The sequence below is a fragment of the Vulpes vulpes genome, chromosome 3 (assembly GCF_048418805.1).
Source record: "Vulpes vulpes isolate BD-2025 chromosome 3, VulVul3, whole genome shotgun sequence".
Lineage (NCBI taxonomy): Eukaryota > Metazoa > Chordata > Mammalia > Carnivora > Canidae > Vulpes > Vulpes vulpes.
In genome coordinates, this window is record NC_132782.1 from 138320894 (window position 1) to 138342793 (window position 21900).

Consider the following 21900-nt stretch of genomic DNA (forward strand, 5'->3'; position numbering starts at 1 on the left):
ACATTTGCAAAGAATTGTCACAGTTGTTGGGAAGGTTTATGCCTGTACTTCCTCTTCTATGAGAGCATTTCTTTCTTCCATTCATTTCCTCCTGATTCCTCAAGTGTGAGATAAAGTAAAATAAAAATGACTGGCGCTTATTTGTTTGTCTATTTGTGGTTGAGAAAACACTATCACCATGGAGAAAGGGAATAATTCATATGAATGGCATTCTGTGTTCCTTTACTCAGGCTAATCCGTGAGAATGATTTCTTTATGGAATTGAGTGGTCTTTGGAATGCACTACAGGAGCCTCTGCTTTTCCCTCAACCTCGGAATTAATAAGATTAATTAATATAGTTAATATTTGTTGTTGTACTGACAGTGTAAAATGGAAAATGGGGAAATTCTGTATATGCTAGTCACTAAGTGTTTTACAGAGATTATCTTACTCTTATTAACGTTCTTGTTCTTCAGTTTACAAAGTGACTTAGGGAGGTTAAATAATTTGTTCAAGGTCACACTGGTGGTAATTGCTCAAGATCGACAGAGCCAGGTTCCAAACCCAGGCTGTGTGATTCCAGAGCTGTTACACTGTACTATGCTGCTTCCCAAATTCATCTGGGTTCTCAAGGGTTTTTTAGTAGCTTTTCCACAATTCTTCCTGAATTCATTTAAATAATAATAATAATATAGTTAACATTTCCTTCAAAGAGCTTTGGAAAACATGGGGGGAAAACAACAAAAATCAAGCAATATTAGAAATAAATGAGCCAAGTGCAAAGAGAAGAAAGAGGCCAGTTGATAAGGAAGAAGGCATGAAATGGGGTTAGGGCCAGCAGCGTCTTGATCTCTAACCATCACTGCCTAAGGCAGGGAGTTGTGGTGACATTTCAAAAGGGATTCAACAGAGAGTGATGAGAGCTTTTAATTGTTTGGCTGGTGTGTGTTTTCTGAAACTCTTTTGTAAAGAGAAGTGTCAGAAGGAGTGGGAAGGATGATACTAAGGGATGGGCTTTTAAAGTGATTAATTGGAACGAATTACTTTCATTTGAATGTTTAAGTGCTGGCAAGATGGATAAGAAATCACTTTAATCCCTTTATGGCGCTGCCTCATATAGTATTAGGCCTGGTCACAGAAGGTTATAACAACTGGTCTAGACTGGGCATGATACTAATAAGGTCACAGCCATAGAGGTCATAATAGAGGACATCTTTTCCACCTGACCATGATTGGCCAGCCACCTGCAGGATACTGGTGACAAAGGAATCTGAGGGAGGGAATATGTGCAAATCCATGACCATCCTCACACAATTGTTTACAAAGGCTTGTATTTATCTTGCCAGTGTTCAATGGTGGGGTCTTTTACGGTACATAAGTGAATATTTTTGAGTACTCAGTATATGTTGGGTTCCCATTATGAAAATAGGTATAGTTATTATTAATTTAGAAATGAAATCCTGGCAGCTTTTTCTTTTTTTCCTTTTTGAAATGTCTCTCACATTCTTTTCTGTTTCACTTGTTACTGTCTTAGGTCAGGACCTCTTATTTCACATCAGGATTATTGTCAGAGCCTCCTAAAATAGAATAGAATAGAAATAAATTGTTTTCAAGTGGAAGGGACATGATTTAGTCTAAATCAGTTTCAAGGCTCAGACCTTACCATAGACTAACTTCCCTTAAATCATTGCTTTTATCATGATGTTTCTTTAATCTTCTCAAGAATATTCAGATTTTGGGGCACCTGGGTAGCTCAGTGGTTGAGGGTCTGCCTTCAGTTCAGGTTATGATCCCAGGATCCTGGGATCGAGTTCTGCAGCAGGCTCCCTGCAGGGAGTCTGCTTCTCCCTCTGCCTAATCTCTGCCTCTCTCTGTGTGTCTCTCATGAATAAATAAACAAAATCTTAAAAAAGAATACTCAGATCTTGCCCCTTGAGTTTTAACTCGCAGCTTGGCTTTAAGGTCCCACCTTGCATTGTGACTCTACTCTAGGTGTCCAGTCTCATTTTTTTCTCAAGTTCCTGAAGCATATTCTCTTCTCTAGCTAAGCCTAACTCCTTGTGGTTCACTCCTCAGGTCTGTCTCTGAGACTTTGCTCATGCTATTCCTTTCTTCTACCTCATTCATGCTCACACCTGCAGATTGTCTAGCTGATTGTTTGGTAAGTGCTTAAAAATCTGGCCCTTTATAGAGCCAAGCAGAAACATTCTGGGTACTACGTTTAAGAACACATCCACCATCCGATTTTAAAAATTAAAGTGACATTTGCCTGTCTTCTGTGTTTACTTAATGATCTCTGGTCTTTCAGTAGTTTTCACTGTCATTTATTGAGCCTGGAAACATGAATTCACTGTGGGGGAGCTGTGTGCTCTATGAAGATTACCTTGTAGAGGTCTTGATTTAATTCTTCTGACTTTTTTTTCTACCTTTTTAGTTTGAATACCATTCGTCTTTACTGAGAAGATGGAAATAAAAGACACAAAGGTTTTATTTTGGGGGGGAGTTTTTTTTTTTTTACATGCACAAACTCCTATTAGTTCCAATGTAATCCTGATTAAATATAAGCCCAGGTTTTGTTGATTTTCGCGTTTTTTGCAACAAGTTTCACATTACAGTTTCACACAATCCTACACAGGTTGGTGCCATTCTTTTATTCTTCTATGTTCAATGGGCTTTTTCTCCCCATGCTTTGTATGTACCTAATTTATAGAAGAGCCTATGAGAAAGCAGGCTGTGTAATTACATTGCTTTCTCCCTTTCTTCCTCGTGGAGAAATCACATAATCAGCATTTCTTTTTGATCTTAAACTCTTGAGCTGTATTCCCTTTAAGAATCTTCAGCCGTGGAATCGTATTGTTTTCTGTACTTCAATCTTAGACTTTCTAAACTGGAACTACATTCAACTTTTCTTTTTCTGATGATCATCCAGGGATACTTTTCTCCTGGGGCACCATTTCTTTCATTTCACCAACAAACTCTTGCTTGCAGGTCTTAGGTTCAGAGTTAAAATTCATCCGGTCATTTCATTGACTCTTTGGGAAATGAAATAGTGTGTTTAGCCACAAATAATCAAAAATTGTTTTAGCTGAATGAGACACTTAGTAAATGTCCAGATTTTTGAAGCTATATCATTACTCTTTCTTATTCTTTCCCACCAAATCCTTCATATTTATTCCCGTGAAAGTGCATTTATTTACCATGCCACACCACAAGCTCAAGTATACTTCCTGTATGACCCCTATTCTGTGTTAGTATGTAAAACCTCTGAGATTGTGGGAATGTGAGAATTGTGCATGACCCATCTCTCAGTTATTATTTTATCTTTTATTTTATTTATTTTTAAAAAGATTTTATTTGTAAGTAATCTCTACACCCAACGTGGGGCTCAAACTTACAATCAGAGATCAAGAATTGCAGGTTGACCGACTGAGCCAGCCAGGTGCCCCCCTCAGTTATTATTTTAATTGAAATGATTTGGCACTACACTAGTACTGTCATTCTTGTTTCTACATAACTTTAATGAGAATTGTTTGCTTGCAAGAAATAGGTACCTACTCAAACCAACTTAAGCTAAAAATGGGCTACTTAATGAAAGAATACAGTGGTATGTCATAGAATATGTGACTAAGGAGAATAGCTGGGCTCCACAAGGAACTCATCTGACAACTGGACATTTAGAGTTGATATTACTCTGTGTTCCTTTGAACTCGGGGTGCACTTACACCATTCTCCAGCCTCTGCTTCAGCAAGCACAAGGCAGGCAATGGTGATCTTATCTCCAGTGGACATGACCTTTCAGACCAAGTACTCAAGCACCAAGACTCAGTCGTGATATCCCTACCTCAAACTCTTTCTGAATCTTACTGCCTTGGGATGCCATATGACTTACTTTCTTTTGTGTCACAAGCATTTGGAGCTAGAGAGAAAAGGGACACATGATATATACAGGGGAAAAAAGCTTTTCTAAGAAGCTCACACGTAAGAAACATGTGAGGGCACAGCAGAAATGATTTGGAATTTCTGAATCGCCATTTTCTACCCTAATTATTGCCATAGATTTGTTTCTGTTTTTAATATCCTTCCTCTGTGATTACATTAAGTAATGGCTGGCCAAACACAATCTTAAACTTTTTTGTAAAGTATACTCCCATCTTAGACATGAGTCTTTAATTCCAGTATTTTAAATCATAGTTTAGAACTTAAATTTCATTCATTGGTATCGCCCATATCCTTCTCTTTCTCCCAAAGGGAACCAAATGAAAACATACACCTATAATCTCAAAAGTTTCAATTTCCTTCCAATTATGTTATTATCCTTAGGATACCCCCACAGTGTCCCTCTAAGAATCAGTATGATTGGATAACTGGCTTGGGCATATTCTTGAGAAAGAGAGCAATACTAGTTTCTTTGGTCTTCTGTGGCTACCCCTAAGCTCCTAAGCATGGGGGAACTACCAACACCAAGATACAGTCTTTCCTCCCACGGTCAGTATTTGATATCCTTGAACTACCTACCAGGGTTGTTCAATTCCTTTCTAGCATTCTTTCCTTCCTCAAGGAGAGTCTAGTCACTGCCCTTCTCTCCTTCACTGGGAAGCACATCCTTACTGTGCATTGCCAGTAGGACAGCATCTTCTTTTTCTTTTCTGTCACATCCTTATACTCTTTATTTAGATTCTGATTGTGATTCTCCTCTCCTTCAGATTCTTCTGTTGAGCTTGAGATAAAACCACTTTTTTAGAAGGTCTGGATTTACCTTTTGGGGGAAGCTCATATCTATTGTGTGTATTTTTAGTCCAATAAAATTTCTTCTTCAATTGACCTTTGCTTTCTCTTTTTCCTTTTCATTCATTATCTGTGCTATTGGTTAAAGTTCTGACCATCTTCACCTTTAAAGTCAGGATCTTATACTTTTTAGTTTTTCTTTTAATCCTTTTTTATTGGAATTATTTATGCTCAGATGCTTTCTGTGAGGATAAAACATATTTTTCCAATCTCTTCATACATTCAAGCATGTAAGTTAGCTAGCTAGTATTCACTATTTCCTTAGCTTATCTTTGCTTCTGACAGGAAGACAAACTTAGCTTTTTCTCTGCTTTTCTTTTTTTAAAAGATTTTATTTATTTATTCATGAGAGACACAGAGAGAGAGACAGAGACAGAGGTGGAAGGAGAAGCAGGCTCCATGCTGGGAGCCTGACATGGGACTGGATCCCAGGTCTCCAGGATCATGCCCTGGGCTGAAGGTGGCGCTAAACCGCTGAGCCACCAAGGCTGCCCTTTGTCTGCTTTTCATTTAACTACTGCCATAATGTCCCCTGAATTTTGGTTGGTGGAAAGACATTATATATATATTATCCTATATAGCATTATTTTACTTTACTGTCTCTTGGAACAGAAGTAAAGAGCATAGTCTTAGAGGTCAGTTAGACCTCTATAATATTGGGCAAGTTACTGAAGCTTTGTAGGCTTTAGTTTCCTTGTCACTAAAATGGGATGTAATAATTCCCATTCTATAGTATCATTATAAATATCAAATAAAAAAATGTGAGTTGACTGTTCACTGCATAGTAAATGCTCAATAAGTGCTGGCTTTAGTTATTGTTGTGATTGCTCTTGTTAGATTATAATTTTCTGGAAATTGGGAACCATATTTAAAATTTTATTGAGCAATTAGTATTTAATGCAAATTTGTTACTGTTTATTTATATCACGGTTATAGTTAGTGATCAGAACTCCCAAAAAAAAACACACTGGAATGAAGATTGTTAGATTTGTTTATGGTTCCTTTATGTCACAGTTCTGTGTTTAACCCAAGTAGGTGGGTTGTTTTATTTCTTCATCCTAATCCAACTTAAATTTTTTTTTGAAAAATATTACTTATTTCTAAACTTTTCTTTGTCTTTTCTAACTTGTTAGGGGGATTCATACTCATATTCCACAGTGTTTTTAAGTGTCAACTCTGCCAGGCTCTGTGCTAGGTGCTTAAACATATTTAGACATTATTTCCATCTTATAGATGAGAAACCAAACCTCAGAGAATTCAGGTGAATGGCCTAAGATCACAAGATTACAAAGGAGCAGCTGCAAGAATAACAAATAAGACAACCATTAGCCAATGAAAAGAACTCTAAGAAGATGATGACTAAAGGAGTGTGAGATACAGAGAGAGATGTTTTTCCTTCAACAAGGGATGAGAAGAGGAGTCAGGAAAATCTTTTGAAGGAGATGAAATTAATCTAGGAGATATCCAGTCAATCTATGAACAATCGAGAATATTTTTTCTTCCACTCCATCCACTTTCACTTTAGATATGTGTAATGATTTATGTTTATGGCACATAAATTCAAAGTAGATAAATTGCCACTAAGTGGAAGACAAAATGGTAAACATGGTAGAAAAGCATTTTATTTGATGGTATGTGGGCTATAACTACATTCACAGGCTTTTAATATATAAAGAATGGATCTGATGGAAGAAGACCCATTGTTGGCATTGGAAATGATAGTGCATATGTTATTTCACCAAGTTCAGTTGCAGTTTTCATAATACAAAACCAGTCCTTGAAATGCATGGTAAATACGCTGATTCTGGGTACAAATGAATCCTCCACTTCTGAAAGCTTGGTACGGGCTCCGATTTAGGTCTCCAATACAGGTCCAACGATTTTTGGTCCTCTTTTGGGACACACACCATTTGGCATGATCCTGGTAAGAACTAAAATAGGACTGTCCAGATATCTTAATTGCTTTGACATTGTAGACATGGTAAGGAAGGGAGCAGTTTGAAGGAAGCTCTTGTCCTTTTCGCTGCCAGGTTTCTGTTAGCAAGTGCGTCTTCAAATGTTGAGCCATCCAGGCTACAAAGATGTCTAGAGTTTACAGGGAGAAAGATAGCGAGGTTAGTATTTATACTTAGATAAGTCTCTGAAAATATCCTCAGCAATGGAAATCATCATTCACCCCTGATATATGGATGTCACAAGCACAATAATAAGAACACAATTGAGATAGTGAATGGGGGAACATTTTGTAAGTGTTAAAGTGGTATGCAAATAAAGGTTATTATCATTATTACTGAGATGACATTGGTGTTTAAAAATGTCTTCTGTTCCACACAAACAAGAGAGCAATATATGTTTTTGTCCTGAAAAGATCTTTGGAAAGAATAAAGCTAGAGAAGTAACCAGGGGTCAGCTTCCAGGGATCTTTGGAAATCTTGCCAAAATGTTTGGATTTTCCTGAAATTGATGGGGCAATTTTTCCTTTTCTTTTTCTTTTCTTTTCTTTTCTTCTCTTTTTTTTTTCTTTTCTTTTCTTTTCTTCTTAGAGAGAGAAAGAGAGAGCAGAGCAGAGGGGAAGAGGGAGAGGGAGAGAGAATTTTAAGCAGACTCTACTAAGCACAGAGCCTGATGCAAGACTCAATCCCATGACCCTGAGATCATGACCTGAGCTGAAATCAGGAGTCAGACAGTTAACTAACTGAACAACCCAGGTGCCCCTCAATGGGGGAGTTTTTAAAGAAGTGTTAATGAAGAACTAATAGAAACTGATTTATGATCATAAATATGAATTGAGAGGCAATATGGAGGATGAACTGAGAAAGGTGCATTAGATTAGATATAGGGAAAACATCAGGTTGTCACTATAACTGTAATGATAAACACAAGTGTGGACTGTGGCAGTGACAGAAAGTTTGGAGAGGAAAAGATAAATATGAGCATTACTGAGGACCTGGAAGTGATTGAATGATGACTTGATAGAGGGGTGAGGAAAAGAGGGATCTAGAGTTCCCAGTTGAATGCAGAATATAAAAAAAAAGAGTAGATTTGTGGGGGATAATGATGAATTTGGCGTGACTGCGCCACCTCCGAGTAGAAATGTCCAACCCACTGTTGAATACATCTGTCAGTTCAGAAGTATGGGTACAGACCTAGTCTTGGGAACCACCCGAAGGCTTGCTGGAATCACCTAGAGTGAATATGTAGAATGAGATAAGGAAGAGTAGAGGATCATGTGGCAACTCAGTCACCTAAGGAGTAAGCAGAGGAAGAGGACCTTGCAGAAGAGACTTAAAGAAGTGGGAAGAAGACCAAGAGTCTGTACCCTCCCACCAATCAGGGAGGAGGAGTGTTTCAGGAAGATATGGTTTTAGCAGTGCCAAATTCTGCAGAGGCTATTTCTGTCCTGTTAATTTTTGGATCTCTATCTGGTACCTAACATAGGGCTTGGCAAGTGGGAGGCATTCAGTAAATTTTATCTAATATAAAAGGAAGGAAGGAAGGAAGCAAGCAAGGAGAGAAGACAGTGAGGTCAACTAAGAGAGTCGCTGGTGACTGGGGAGAGGTTGGAGTGTCTACAAACAGAGACACAAGACTGCACTCAAGCAGCATGGAGCCAGTGAAGGCCCCGAAGAGTCTTTTTTTTTTAATTTTAAAAAAAGATTTTATGTATTTATTCATGAGAGACACAGAGAGAGGCAGAGACATGGGGAGAGAGAGAAGCAGGGTCCTTACAGGGAGCCTGATGTGGGACTTGATCCCTGGACCTCAGGATCACGCCCTGAGCCAAAGGCAGACACTCAACCACTGAGCCACCCAGGCATCCCTGAAGAGTGTCATAAAAAGAAATTTGGAAGAAAAGAAAAAAAACCCCAGAAATATAGGGGATCTAGGACCAGGGGAGTGTTTTCAGGAATGTTTGTGTACTTAGGGGACAGATCTTATAGAGTGGGGACATTGAGGTAGATGAGAGGGAATAGATAAAGTGGATGAATCAAGGTATTAGGGGATGGGTTCCAAGGCAGGGGATGTACTGCTTTGTAGGGATGAGAGAAAACTCATGAAAAGGAATGGAAACAGATAAGATTGTTGAGAGTAGGTGTGTTTTGGTTTCCTTTTTTTTTTAAAGCTATTTTTAAAAATTGAAGTATAGCTGGCATACAGTTACATTAGTGTCAGTTATAAAACATAGTGATTGGACAACTCTATCCATTATGTTGTGCCGACCAAAGTGCAGCTCCCATCTGTCACTATACAACCCTATTATAAATACCATCGATTATATTCCCTATGCTGTTCCTTTCATCCCTGTGACTTCTTCTTTCCATAAACTGGAAGCCTGTACCTCCTGCTCCCCTTCACCCATACTGCCTATCCCTCCATCCACTCCCCTTTGGGGATTATGTTTGTTCTATATATTTACGGGCCCATTTCTGCGCTTTTTGCTTGTTTGCTCATTTGTTTTTAAAATTCCACACATAAGTGAAATCATATGGTTTTGTCTTCCTCTGTCTGACTTATTTCACTTAGCATAATACCCTTAAGGTACGTCCATGTTGTCACGATTGGTAGGATCTCATTCTTTTTATGGCTGAGTAATATCCCATTGTGTATTTATACCACATCTTCTTTATTCATTCATCTATTGATGAACAGTCGGGTTACTTCCAAATTTTGGCTTGTGTAACTAATGCTCCAAAAACATAGGGATGCACAGATCTTTCTGAATTAGTGTTTTTGTTTTCCTGGGGTAGATACCCAGTAGTGGAATTCTGGGATCATGTGATATTTCTATTTTTAATTTTTTGAGGAAACTCCATACGGTTTTGGTGGGGATTGTCCTTGAAGTGGCTTCTCCTTGGTGATCTCTGTTCTCTCTATGAAGGAAAAAGCGAGGCTGTGAATGAGGAAGCAGGGTAATGTAAAGGACTTGAGAATAAAAGAGGGTTAACATAGCTGTTTAGGGAGTGGAAAAAGGAGACAGCTGTGGTTCTGTGCTCAGTGGAGGCTGGCGACTGCAAATTTTCACTGGCCCCTGGCTGGATGGTTGTGAGAGACTTCGGCAGTTGGATTGGCAATTGTGCCACTCAAGCAGAGCAGGCAAATGTTTGAACTGATCTGACTTCTCTTTTCCCTTTCCTTCCTTCTCTTTTTCTTCTCTGCCCCTGACTAATCAGAATATTTCCTCTATACAATCTAAAGTGAGTCCAACAGCAAGGTTACATATGGTTGGATCATGATCTTTCATACCGTCAAGGAAAGAATCAGACTTTGCAAAATGGATGAATTTTTGGCCCCGGGCTGACTGGAGTGAGGTGAGGTACTGGCCAGGGATCTCTGATGAGGTGGACCCAGCAGCGCACAGCTGTGGCATGTAGACGAGCTCCTGGTGAAAGATGGTTGGGATGGAACAGCTATAAATGTTTGGGTTACAGACCAAGAGCTGAGAATCTGAATTAAGAAACAGAAAGAAAAGTTGAGAATTAGGACACAAACAAAAATGTCTGTTAATATTATATATCCTGTTGTGAATTAAAAAACAGACCAAACAAGAAACAAAACCAAAAGTATTCCCTTGTTTAAGCCAATAGCTTTCAAATTACTGTTGGTTAAAATAGTTGCCAGCTATTGAGCACTTTCTGCTTTCCAGGCATTGTTCTATGAGTTTTACATGGATTTATTGATTCAATCCTGATAGCAACCACATTATTAAGTAAGTTCTTTTATCATCATCCTGATTTTACAGACGAATTAATGGAGAATTTAGGTTGTGTGCACAGGGTTATAAAGCCTGTACCTGATGGAGTTGATATTCAAACCCAGGCATTGGGTCTGACTTTGGAGGTCATGTTTTTTCTTACATATATACATATACAAAAGAAGAGAACTCCTGTGTACTGATCATCAGTTTAAAGAATGATCAACTCATCAGCATGTACATCTAATCTCTGCATTATTCATCTCTATAATTATTACTGGAACTCAATTAGTTAAACTAGGGTTTCCCTTGGATGAGAGCTTCAGTAATCTTTGTCGTAAGATGGACATTTGATGAAAAACATATTCTAAACCTCCCATATTTAGAGGTAAATCACTTTTTACTACAATTTAGCAGCCTCCTGTGATTGGTAAAACAGTGTTCCTACTTGTATTTCTCTCCCACAGAAGTTTTCCAAATCCAAGTATTTTTGGCCATTGGAGCCTGGGATCTTAAGGAAGATCATGTGGCTTGGAGCTGTCAAGTTGGTGGCCTGCAGGCAACATGTAATCTGCACAATTATTTCTTTAAATAAGATTGAGACCATACTCTCTTTCCTACTCTCTCACATCTTCCCATCCCTAGATTTCTAGTTCCTCTCAAAAAGTATGGAGATCTGTAACTGTTAGGTCTGCTTTCCCACAGAGCCACATGGCTGTAGACATTTGAAAATATTCCTCTGATCAATTTCAAAGACTTCACTGGTGGATCAGGAAACAAAGGTCTAGTAAGCGAACCTGCTCAAAGTCTTACCATGGCAACGCCAATATTAGAATCTAATAGAATCTAGGTATCAGAGTGTTAATGAATAGAGAGATAGATGAAGTCATTAATATATTAATAGATTTCCAAATCCTTTCTTTAACACTGCAATCTCTTTTTTAACATACTCTGATGTTACCTATTGCTTCATACTGGTTGTACTTAAAAGTTATGCAGATGCCAGTTTGTCCGTGTCTTCTTCCTGTGGGTGGATAATCATAGCCTTCTTCAGGAGTTGGAGGAAACCGGGGAATGGAATGAATCAGCCAGAATCCCTGGACTCTGTTCCACAGCAGTAAGCCTACCAAAGATACAGTTAATACAGATCCATTAGAAAAATAAATCTCCATTCAACAATAGAGTTCAAAGCTGCAACATTTAAGCCCATTTGTATTTGGGGCTAATGTTTTATTCCATCAATAATCACAAAAATCATGCTTGTTTTTCAAAGATTTCGAAACCAGTTTGGGCACACATCACATTGCCCCATTACTGATAATAAGCCACCAAAAAGAAAGCCAGGGCAGCCACCCTGTGAAGAGTTAAGAGGAATTTCACGTCGAAACCTCAAGGAGACTTTGTTTTGGCAGACTGCAGATTTGCTAAATTGGAATTTGACCTTGTTAAACTATATAGTCACCTGGCAAGCTTCAGATAATAAGTCTCTTTACTGCTAAGCAGCTAAGCTATTTTCAAAAGCTGGTTAAAAAAAAGAGTTGAAAGAGAAAATATCAGATGGAGAACTGTACCTGTGGTAATTTGTTGTAAGAAACCGATGCTCACTTATGTGTAGAAGACTAGTCAATTCCACAAGCCCAGAAACAAGAAACAAAGAGAATTAAAGGAGAAGCCATGCCAAAACAGCCCAATTAATTGTGTTTAGTGAAGATTTCTAGAGCAAAATAACATGAAAACCGGAAAGAAAGGAAACAGAGAGATTTTCATCATCTTGTGACATGGCAAAATGAATCCTATCCAACAGGCATCTGTGACTATTTCTGTGTTTATAAATAAATCGAGATAGTTTTGGTATGCTGACTAGACTTTCCAGTTTGCGTATGACCATGCAAATACAAAGCTTTTCAGGTTTGCCTTATTGTTAGTAGACACCAAATGTCTGCCAGTTATTACTTTTTTTTCAAAGAACACACTTTAAGAAAGCACACTATTGGTCTCTCAGTGTGTTTAGATAGAATCAGTCCCTGTGTCCAGGTAGAAAATGTCCAAAGTTCTGCTGCCTAATATTCCTGGATGACCTTCAGGGGCTGTCTTTTGCCCAGATGAGTGCGCTGTTTGCCTGAAATCCCGACCTCTGGGTACTAATGCCACAGGATGTCAGGCACCTGCTGACAAAGAGAGCTCCCCCTCTAGACATGGGGTCCCATTCCCTTTCTAGTCTTTTCCCCAAGCCCTTGTAGCAACTAACAGAGTGGCGTGAGAATGGTGGTTGGAGTTTGCTGGAGAAGAGGTTGGAGAATGTGGTATATTATAAAAATTGCTGCATTTTATGCTAATAGGACCATCAGGAGGGCAACTTGGCTAAATCAAAAGCTTTCAATGCTCATGACATTTGACAGCCATTACAAATTATATTCTTAATCAGAGGTTGCAAAGTGGCAGCCTACTGGCCAAATCTAGCCTGTCGATACATATTATTATGCTTGCAGAGTATTTTTAAAACTGTGAGTTCATTGCCAACATTTAAAAATTGGGGAAATTTTCCACAAACACTAATTTCAATATCTCCTGAAAAATTGCATCCCTAAAAGGCAAGTTGAGTACCATCTGCCCCTTTTGACAAAATATGCCCCCTCCACTGCTTCAGTTATCTGCTAGTTCTCCCCACCTGGCTTGCTGACATCCGTTTGCCTGTCTCTGAAGGCCTTGAGTTTGGGACCTTCTGAAAAATACTTGTTGCCATGGGAAATTATCTATGATGTATTAAGTTGAAAAATGGTTGAAAACAGTCATTACAAGAGTTTTATAAAAATGTTTTAAAATACATATTATAAAAAAGTAAGTAGAAAGGATTAATATGGTATCTAGTGGGTCTTAGGATTACAATTTTTGTTTGCTGGCATTTTGAATTTTTATTTTTTTTAAAGATTTTATTTATTCATGAGAGACACACAGAAAGAGGCAGAGATATAGGCAGAGGGAGAAGCAGGCTCCCTGTAGGGAGCCCAATGCAGGACTGGAGGATCCTGGGGCACCAGGATCATGCTCTAAGCTGAAGGAAGACGCTCAACCACTGAGCTACCCAGGCTTACCTGGTATTTCGAATTTTTTTTAAACGACTTTATTTATTTATTCATGAGAGACACAGACACACACAGAGAGAGGCAGAGACACAGGCAGAGGGAGAAGAGGGTCCACGCAGGGAGCCCAACGTGGGACTCCATCCCGGGTCTCCAGGATCAGGCCTTGGGCTGAAGGTGGCACTAAACCGCTGAACCACCCGAGCTGCCCAGCATTTTGAATTTTTAGATAACATATATACATAAACATAGTTCATAAATAGAAAAATAACAAAAGTTCCTATAGTAAAAATTACTGTAATATATAACAAAGTTATTGTAATATAAAAAACTATTTTTCAAAAATGTTTATTTCAAAAGGAACTGTACACTAGCAAGAGTGGATTTTATTCTATGTAAATTATACCTCTACAAACCTGACTGAAATGTGTGTGTACACACCCACACATACACACACAGACTGGCTGGTGTTCTCAGTAGTCAGTATTTGAATTTCTGCTGTAAAGCATATATTTTTAAATGTTAAGAAATAAGGGACCGCAGGGTGGCTCAGTGGTTGAGTGTCTGCCTTTGGCTCACGGTGTGATCCTGGAGTCGAGGGATCGAGTCCCGCATGGGGCTCCCTGCATGGAGCCTGCTTCTCCCTCTGCCTGTGTGTGTGTGTGTGTGTGTGTCTCTCTCTCTGTCTCTCTCTCTGTGTGTCTCTCATGAATAAATAAATAAAATCTTTAAAAAAATGTTAAGAAATAAAATGGAATTTGTGAAAAGGAGATTTCCAAGTCAAATGATATAATTACAACCTGTGATATAGAACCCATGCATTTTGATAACTCAAACTGTTAAAAAGAAAAGCTATCCTTTTAGTGTAGAATATAAGAATATTCAAGATAGAACATTTAAAAGAGTGCTGATTTCCAGGAGGAAAGAGAAACTAACAGCCTTTGTCATACCTTTAGTGTGTCCATACTTTCTGCTGTAAGTCACAGATGCAGGGACCCCATCATTGTATAGTAGGTAGGCTGTGTTGTTATTCTGCAGGAACACATTAGGGTTATAATGGTGTAAATCTTAAACTCAGAAATGCTCACAACATTTCTACTAGCCACCCAGACTGCAATATGGAACTTTCATTAATACACATGAGAAGTCACCCGTTCTCCTAAAAGACAGCTTCCCCATCAATATGGGGGAACAGGGAACAGGAAGTCCATTTTCAGCCATGCATGGTTTCGTCTTATGTGACAGGGAACCAACCCTATGCATTGTGATGTGCGTGCAAGGGCAATATTCCTATTTCTCTTGGTTGTTTTGGACTGTGTTTCTCATTTGACAACCAGTGTATAATAAAGGACTACTTAAATATTTGTTCAGGAAATGAAGTAGGAGCAACCAGCCAAGGATTACACCTGGGTTTTTTCCACTGATACTAGAGACACAATGCAGAACTGGCTGTCAGGGTCTGGTTTCCTCTACCTACATTGTGCTTCACGGCTTGATCATCATTTTGTGTTTAATCAGGATTCCTCATTCTCTGCTCCCACTACCTCCCTGTAGGGAAGGATTTTCCTACAATCCACTTCTCAGCATATCCATTACTTCACCTTTCTTGCTTGATATTTTACTGCTTAGAAAAAGTGGTGAAATTGAGTGTGTGATATTGGATTTCCTCCAGGAAGGCAAAATCTGAGTAAATTTTCTAAACAGTTGGCCAATTCTCTAAGTAAAAATGGATCTATTATTTTGTTGGTATCTCTTATGTCATATTTTGGAAACTTGCTTACATTTGTTCCGTGTGGTTCCATTTCATTTATGTCATGATTCAGTGATTTTTATTGAAGCCAATAATGTTAATATTAGAAAACATCTCAGGGACATAATTAAAAGCAAGAAAGAACAACCCATCTCCTTAAAAAAAAAAAAAAAAGAGGCTCTTCCTTTTGTCTCAGAAAAAAAAGTCAATAACTGAGTCACTTACAGTTGCTTCATTATTTGATGTAATCCAAAAAAAAATTTTTAATGTGCCATATACTCCGTGAAGCATTCTTGGCTCCTATATTTAGGAATATCCGAGAAAAGAAGCTATCTTCTTACCCTCATTTTCCACAAATGACCATAGCTACTGTTGGCATTTAGATCCTCAGCCGGAGGACTTTGACAGTTAGTTATTCAATGAGCCGGCATTGAATGTGGTCATGAGGCCATTGTGTGCCTTTGGTGTGCAATGTGAAGGGACTCTGGGAGGAAGATTCTATGAGGAACTTTATTCCTATAATAGATGAATATTTATTATTCTAACCAGGAATGTAACAACTAGCTAAGGCTAAATGGGATGTAGCCCTAGTGAAGAGAGGCTCTCTGATTATGGATTTAATAATTATGGATTTAATAATATGTAGGCCTAAAAAAAAGAATATGTAGGCCTATGTGTGTGCCTCTGGGCACCTTTATTTCTTTAACACATAGGCTGGGTATTAGTTTGACTACCAGTTGTTGAATAAGACTCCTACAATCTCTGCCCCGAGTCGAGGGAATATTGACAGACAAGTACTGGCAGTTGCAACATCGTTCGAGGAGCCTCATTACAAAGGTGAATGGAAGGTTCTTACGGACAAAGGCAAAAGAAGGGAAACAATCCCAAATGTACTGAGATATTGGCCTAGGTCATCTTGACAACTGAGATTTAAAATCAACTGGTTTTGGGGAAGCCTGGGTGGCTCAGCAGTTGAGCTTCTGCCTTGGGCTCAGGGCCTGATCCCGGGGTCCCCGAATTGAGTCCCACATCGGGCTCCCTGCATGGAGCCTGCTTCTCTCTGCCTATGTCTCTGCCTCTGTGTGTGTGTGTCTCATGAATAAATAAATAAAATCTTTAAAAAATAACAAAAAACAAAAAATAGAATCAGTTGGTCTGATCTTGCATTCTGCTTTCTGTTAGAATTTCAGGTCAGGAGGTGGAGGAGTTATGTCTTATCATCACTTCTGGCACATAGTTCCAGCTTCCAGAGAACACCCCATCTCACTTGGATGTCACCCACTATTGTTGCTTTTCCTCTTTTGGATCTATGCCAATCAGACATGGAAATCAGCCCCTTTACTGTCATTTTCTTTCTAGAATCTATCACTCAAGGCCTTATATGTGAGCAGGTTTTACTGAAGGTAGGAAACCTTGAATGGTTTTTTATTTTTTTAATTTTTTAATTTTCTTCTTGAATGGTTTTATACCACCACAGACTTACTCTCAGTTTCCCTCTGTGTTTCTTGCACTTTCTGATTCCTAGGTCTCATCTACTCTTTTATTTTTTTTAAGATTTTTAAAATTTATTTATGAGACACACACACACACACACACACACAGAGGCAGAGACACAGGCAGAGGGAGAAGCAGGCTCCATGCAGGGGGCCCGATACTGGACTCGATCCCAGGACCCCCGGATCACGCCCTGAGCCGAAGGCAGATGCTCAACCACTGAGCCACCCAGGTGCCCCTCATCTACTCTTTTATATTTTGCAGAGCAGTTTAGCTCTCTTGCCCTCCTAGGCTCTGGGGCTAGTTTTGGGCCTCCAAAGATGAGTATTATATTCTGCCAAAGTGGGAACCATCTGCTCCAACTTAAGTAAATGACAGAGGCTCCACCATGTTGCTCTTTCCTTTCTCTGCCCAGGGGGGAAGGGAACAAGGGAAGTGCTGATTTTCTTACTGGTCAGTTATGCTTCCGGCCTCCATCCCCAACCTTGGAAAGCAGAAGCAGCTGCAGGCAGCGTTGACTTTACATAATAGTCTATTAATTTAAAACAGGATTGCTGCTGGGATTAGATAATTTTTAAAAGCACCTAGTAATGGTTCTTGGAACACCTTACAAATAAATTCGTACTTTGTAATTTGGCTCTGAAGGCTGGTCTTAATGGCAGGTGAGTAAAGTGAATATTAACACACATACGGACAGCTCTCTGCACATTTTGAATAAATACTCAGATATACCTGTACCGGAGGGCTAGGGTCTAACACAGTATTGTGGGGATTAAATTTACTGACATAAATTTTATACACTGACTGCTCCGTAAGTGAGTGTTAGCAATACATACTCATGCATGTAACTGAATATTATTGTTTGATTTTTTTGTGTCACCCCTGGTTGGAAAGCAGTATCTTGTCACTGAACAGCAGACAGTGCCTGGAACACGGGGACTGCCCACAGTGAGCCAGGAGGCCTACTTACCTGTATCCCTCTGGCTGGTTAGCTCATTGCCTGATCAAGTCCCCATAGCAGGTTTAATCCTTATTCAGGCAAGTTCAGGGTCTTGCTCTAGAGCCCTAGCTCTCAAGCTACTATTTGGAAAATGATAAATTAAAAGGAAGACCAAGAGGAAACCTTTATGTGGGCCGCCACCACTCGTCACCACCAGAGCACATGCCATCCATCCCTTGTGGCATACTGACTGCAGGTCGATTATCGCATTATAGCAGGAGGGGGCTCCTTTCTGTTTCCGTTGGAGGAAAAAGATAGCAAGTACTGAGTGAATTGGCAGAGGCTGGCAGCCAGAAGGCTTCCATATGTAATTAGTTCACACCTCACCCAGTGATACTATTGGATATAGTGCTGAGTGTACCAGTAATTTGGCATTCCTCTGGAGTCTGATGACATATTCCTTAAGGTCTTAGATTGATTCAGATTCTGTGCCGGTTTACTTCAGGGTTGGGGGTTAGGTAGGTTATCAGTTCAAATCTTTTGGAAGCGTTAGATTTTGTTTTATGCATTTTGTACAATTCTGATGAATGATTGACTCTAGCATACCTTGGAGGCACAGGCTTCATATAGCTGTTGTAATGTCCTTCCCAACGCACTCTTCGTGGTATTCACGAGTTGCTTACTCCTCCTCCAGCTTCTGGTAGTAGAGTCGAGGTATAGGTACTCTAACCCAGTCTGTCTGCTTTCCTTGTCTTGCCGCTTAGGTAACTTATAAAAAACAAACCTGACAAAGGAAATAATTACTAATCATTAACATTTATTGACTGCTTCCCTGGTGTTAAACACCTAAATATATCATATTACTTGTATTTCCTAAGTCTAAGGAAAGGGATTTGCTCAAGCTTTCTGTCTCTTCTCACCCTTATCGTTGCTTCTTCCCAGAGAAGGAATGCGAATCTAACCAGGCATGTCCTGAGACATTAACTGGCCTGGGGGGTAGCGTGCCTCTAGTGAAAGCCCATGCACATTGACACTGCCTCTCTTTTGTTACCACAGTCCATATGGCCACACTGGGGAGAGGCCAAGGGTTGGACTGGAAAGACCTTGGATGTATTTTTCTCTTCTGCCCCAAGTGCTTGGCACACTCATCTCTTTATAGCTAGCTGGCTGGGTCTGAGATTTGGGTTTGGCATTCAGAGTTGATGAGTCTCCCTTGAGCCTCTGGCCTAGGCCACATTCTTCAGCTGTTTATCCGACTACCCTGCTTTGAGGATTGAGGGCCAGGACCAGCCAATCAAATAAGCATTTTGCCTTCTTTGCTATTATCTCCTGTTCCTGTATCTTCTTCAGGTATCTCACAGGGAGGGGAGGTGGTTGGGCTCACACAGCACACAGGCACTCATGGATTATGTAGCCCAGGGCTTCTCAATGTGCTGTGTTCACATTTCAGGCCAGATCATTCTTTGCTGTGGGGGGCTGTCCTGTGCATCACAGCATCCCTGGCCTCTACCTATTAGATGACAGTAGTACTCCTCACCTATGCCAAGCAAAAATGTTTCCAGTGTTGAAAGTCCCTAGAGGGCAAAATCACTCAGGTCTAGCCAAATACTCTCTAACAGCAAAAATTGCATAATTAACTATCAACTACCCACAATGAACCAAACATTCTAATGCATTTACTATTGCCACACACCAGTGTCTTACACTGGCCATAAAACCTTCATGAATTCTTCATTTGCTTCTATTTACATGAGCTCTTTCCTGCCCTGACCATGCATTCTTACTCTCAGGGCAGGGTCCTCATGTGTGGAAGGAAACATGAGATTGTTCTTTGGTGCTGACCTGTTGTTGTTCTGCCCTTTGACCTTCACAGTGAGTTATAGCAGCTCAAGGCTTCCTCCCTGTCTGTTCAGCATTCCTCTGACCAGTATTGCTAAGTCACCTGTCCATTCAGTTGTGGCAGAAATACCTTTTATGTGTCAATCACACTGCAGTGGCCCACCACTGAGGGGCTTGAGAACTAGTGGTGTCATGGCAAACCAGATGAGAACTAGTGCTTTTAAACATTTTTTCTCGGGTAACCCTTTCCAGGTATATTCTGAAGACTCCTGAATCTGCTTGTAGCCCAGACCTCTATGCTGAGGTCCAGAGAAGCCTAAACACATACATGTCCCAGAGGCCTCCAGCTCCGTATTTTGGACACCAAATTTATAATATTTCGCTCCAACTCTGCTCTTCTCCACAGCTAGGGAACACATCCACACAGAGAAGCCAGCAATCTGAAAGTCTTTCTTAATTTCTCTCTCTCTTCTACAACCCTCAGCCCATTTGTTAGCAAGTTTTCTCAGATTGTTCCTTCCTTCCTATTTTGACAACCATTTCTTTAACGCGGGTCCACACATAGTCTTACCAGTAATGCTGGACAAGTCCTATTGGTCTCTGTGACTCTAGACCGTTCTCCACGCAGCTGGCCTCGACAGTACCACCAGTGGGCTTTCTAAAATATGAATCTGACTGCATCACATCCCTGCTTGAAGGTCTTTAGCAGCTCCCTTTGAGGGAGGAGTGTGGACTGGGCACCCCAGCACACAACCCTTCATGACCTGGCTGTTGCCTCCCACTGAGCTTCCCTCCTGCCATCTCCCCAGGTTCTCCCAAAGCACCAGCAAAACTCAACTGCTTCCACACCTTCTCTGTGGCTTTTTGCCCTTGGGCCTCCTCACGGCTCCTTCCTGGGCCTGAGATGCCCCTGCAGCATCCTGGTTTTTCCATCCAGCTCATAATTGTTCTTAAAACTTAGCTCAAAACTACTTCCTTAGAGAAGCTTTTTGGGGTCTATGCTCCCCAATGGCCCCATCTATGCCCTCACCACATAACTGAGCTCCTTGAGGGCGAGAACCTTGTTTCGTCCATATCTGTATTTCGTTTCGTGCATGAGCTCACTAGCTGTTCACTGTCAAAACTGAGTGTATCTGTGTTCTCTGGCCTGAAGCTTACACAAAGCTCGATGCCAACCATAATGTCAAAACCAAACACCTTAATTAAAGAGTAAAAAAGTGATCGAAGCTTTAGAAGAATCCGTGACTATGATATGAGGCCATGCTTAGTCTCTCTGACACCATGAAGGAGACCAGTGACCTAGCACCCACTCCAACAACGGCCTTGCATTGCCTAACAGACAGGGCTAAGCCAACAGCGCTGTTCAGTCAGGCCTCTTTTGCATTCTCACAAGGGGAAGAATAAGCTCTTGTGTCAGAAAAGTACCTGCCTTCTCTGGCTTCTCTCCTTTGTCGATCTCTAAAACGATGGTGGAAGGGTTCTGTTAGGAAAGGCACAGTGTAATTAAAAGAAATTGCCAACTGAGCGAGGCTGTCGGTTCCATCCTACCCTGTGGCCACCAGCCTTCCCCTCTGGGAGCAGTCAATCGGGCTCAGGAGGGGCTGCTCAGCTCTTCCTCAGGGGGAGGCTCCCCCACTCAGGAGCCTGCCCCTACTTGGATTATTGGCCCATTTCCACACTTTAATTTCCTTTCTTTTTAAAAGGGAGAGGCGGGTGGAAGTCTCCTTTGGAACTTTACAGTAAGCCACGGGGCCTCAGACACTCTGGCTTCCTAGCTGCAGGCCCGGATCCTCACACTTCATTTACCTACCAATCCACAGCTTCGCCTTCTTCATTCCTGCACGATATTGTTCTTGCCTCCAGGACCCCAAAGAGGCCAAAGAAGAGCAAAGCGAGGGCTGTTCTCAGAAGTCTTGCTGTCATTTTTTTTATCTGCCACCTTTACACCAGGCCACAGCAGGAAGCTGGCCCCCGAGCCTGAGGGCTCCGAGTCTCAGGTCTCTCTCAGGCTGTGCCAGTGCTGACTGTTGTTCCATTTACCTCCATCGTTTGCTGTTCGGGCATTTTCAGAATGGGGTGAACCTCATGTAATTGTGTGGTTTTGTCACAACCTGCCAGCGTGACTCCAGATGCTTCTGTGCTGAACTGTTGACTGGCTTGCAAAGTCATCAAAAGTTCTGGAGAGAAAAAAGGGTTATGTAGTTAACTCTTTGGAGTGAACACCATGTAGTATGAAGTTCAGTAGGCAGGGGAACTCCATGAGGCTAAGTAGATGTTGAATTAAATATATTTCCTGTTTTCCCCTCATGATTGTCTGGGAGCAAAAGCCACTTTAAGCAG

At 40.6% G+C, this 21900-nt stretch overlaps 1 protein-coding gene across 2 annotated transcripts; it reads right to left on the minus strand.

Moving 5' to 3' along the window:
• Positions 1–6381: 6381 nt before the first annotated feature.
• Positions 6382–21721, minus strand: DNASE2B (deoxyribonuclease 2 beta). Of its 2 annotated transcripts, XM_026004706.2 has the most exons (6): positions 21371–21721; positions 18328–18505; positions 14488–14569; positions 11419–11580; positions 10010–10210; positions 6382–6850 (listed from the first exon to the last, which is right to left on the minus strand). In XM_026004706.2, exons 1-6 carry the CDS (start codon positions 21481–21483, stop codon positions 6510–6512), a joined length of 1077 nt encoding a protein of 358 aa, XP_025860491.1. In that variant the 5' UTR covers positions 21484–21721; the 3' UTR covers positions 6382–6509. The 2 variants fall into 2 exon arrangements, with proteins under 2 accessions (XP_025860491.1, XP_072607624.1); XM_072751523.1 differs by lacking the exons at positions 14488–14569; positions 18328–18505; positions 21371–21721 and having other exon boundaries at positions 10010–10145; positions 11419–11558.
• Positions 21722–21900: the final 179 nt, after the last annotated feature.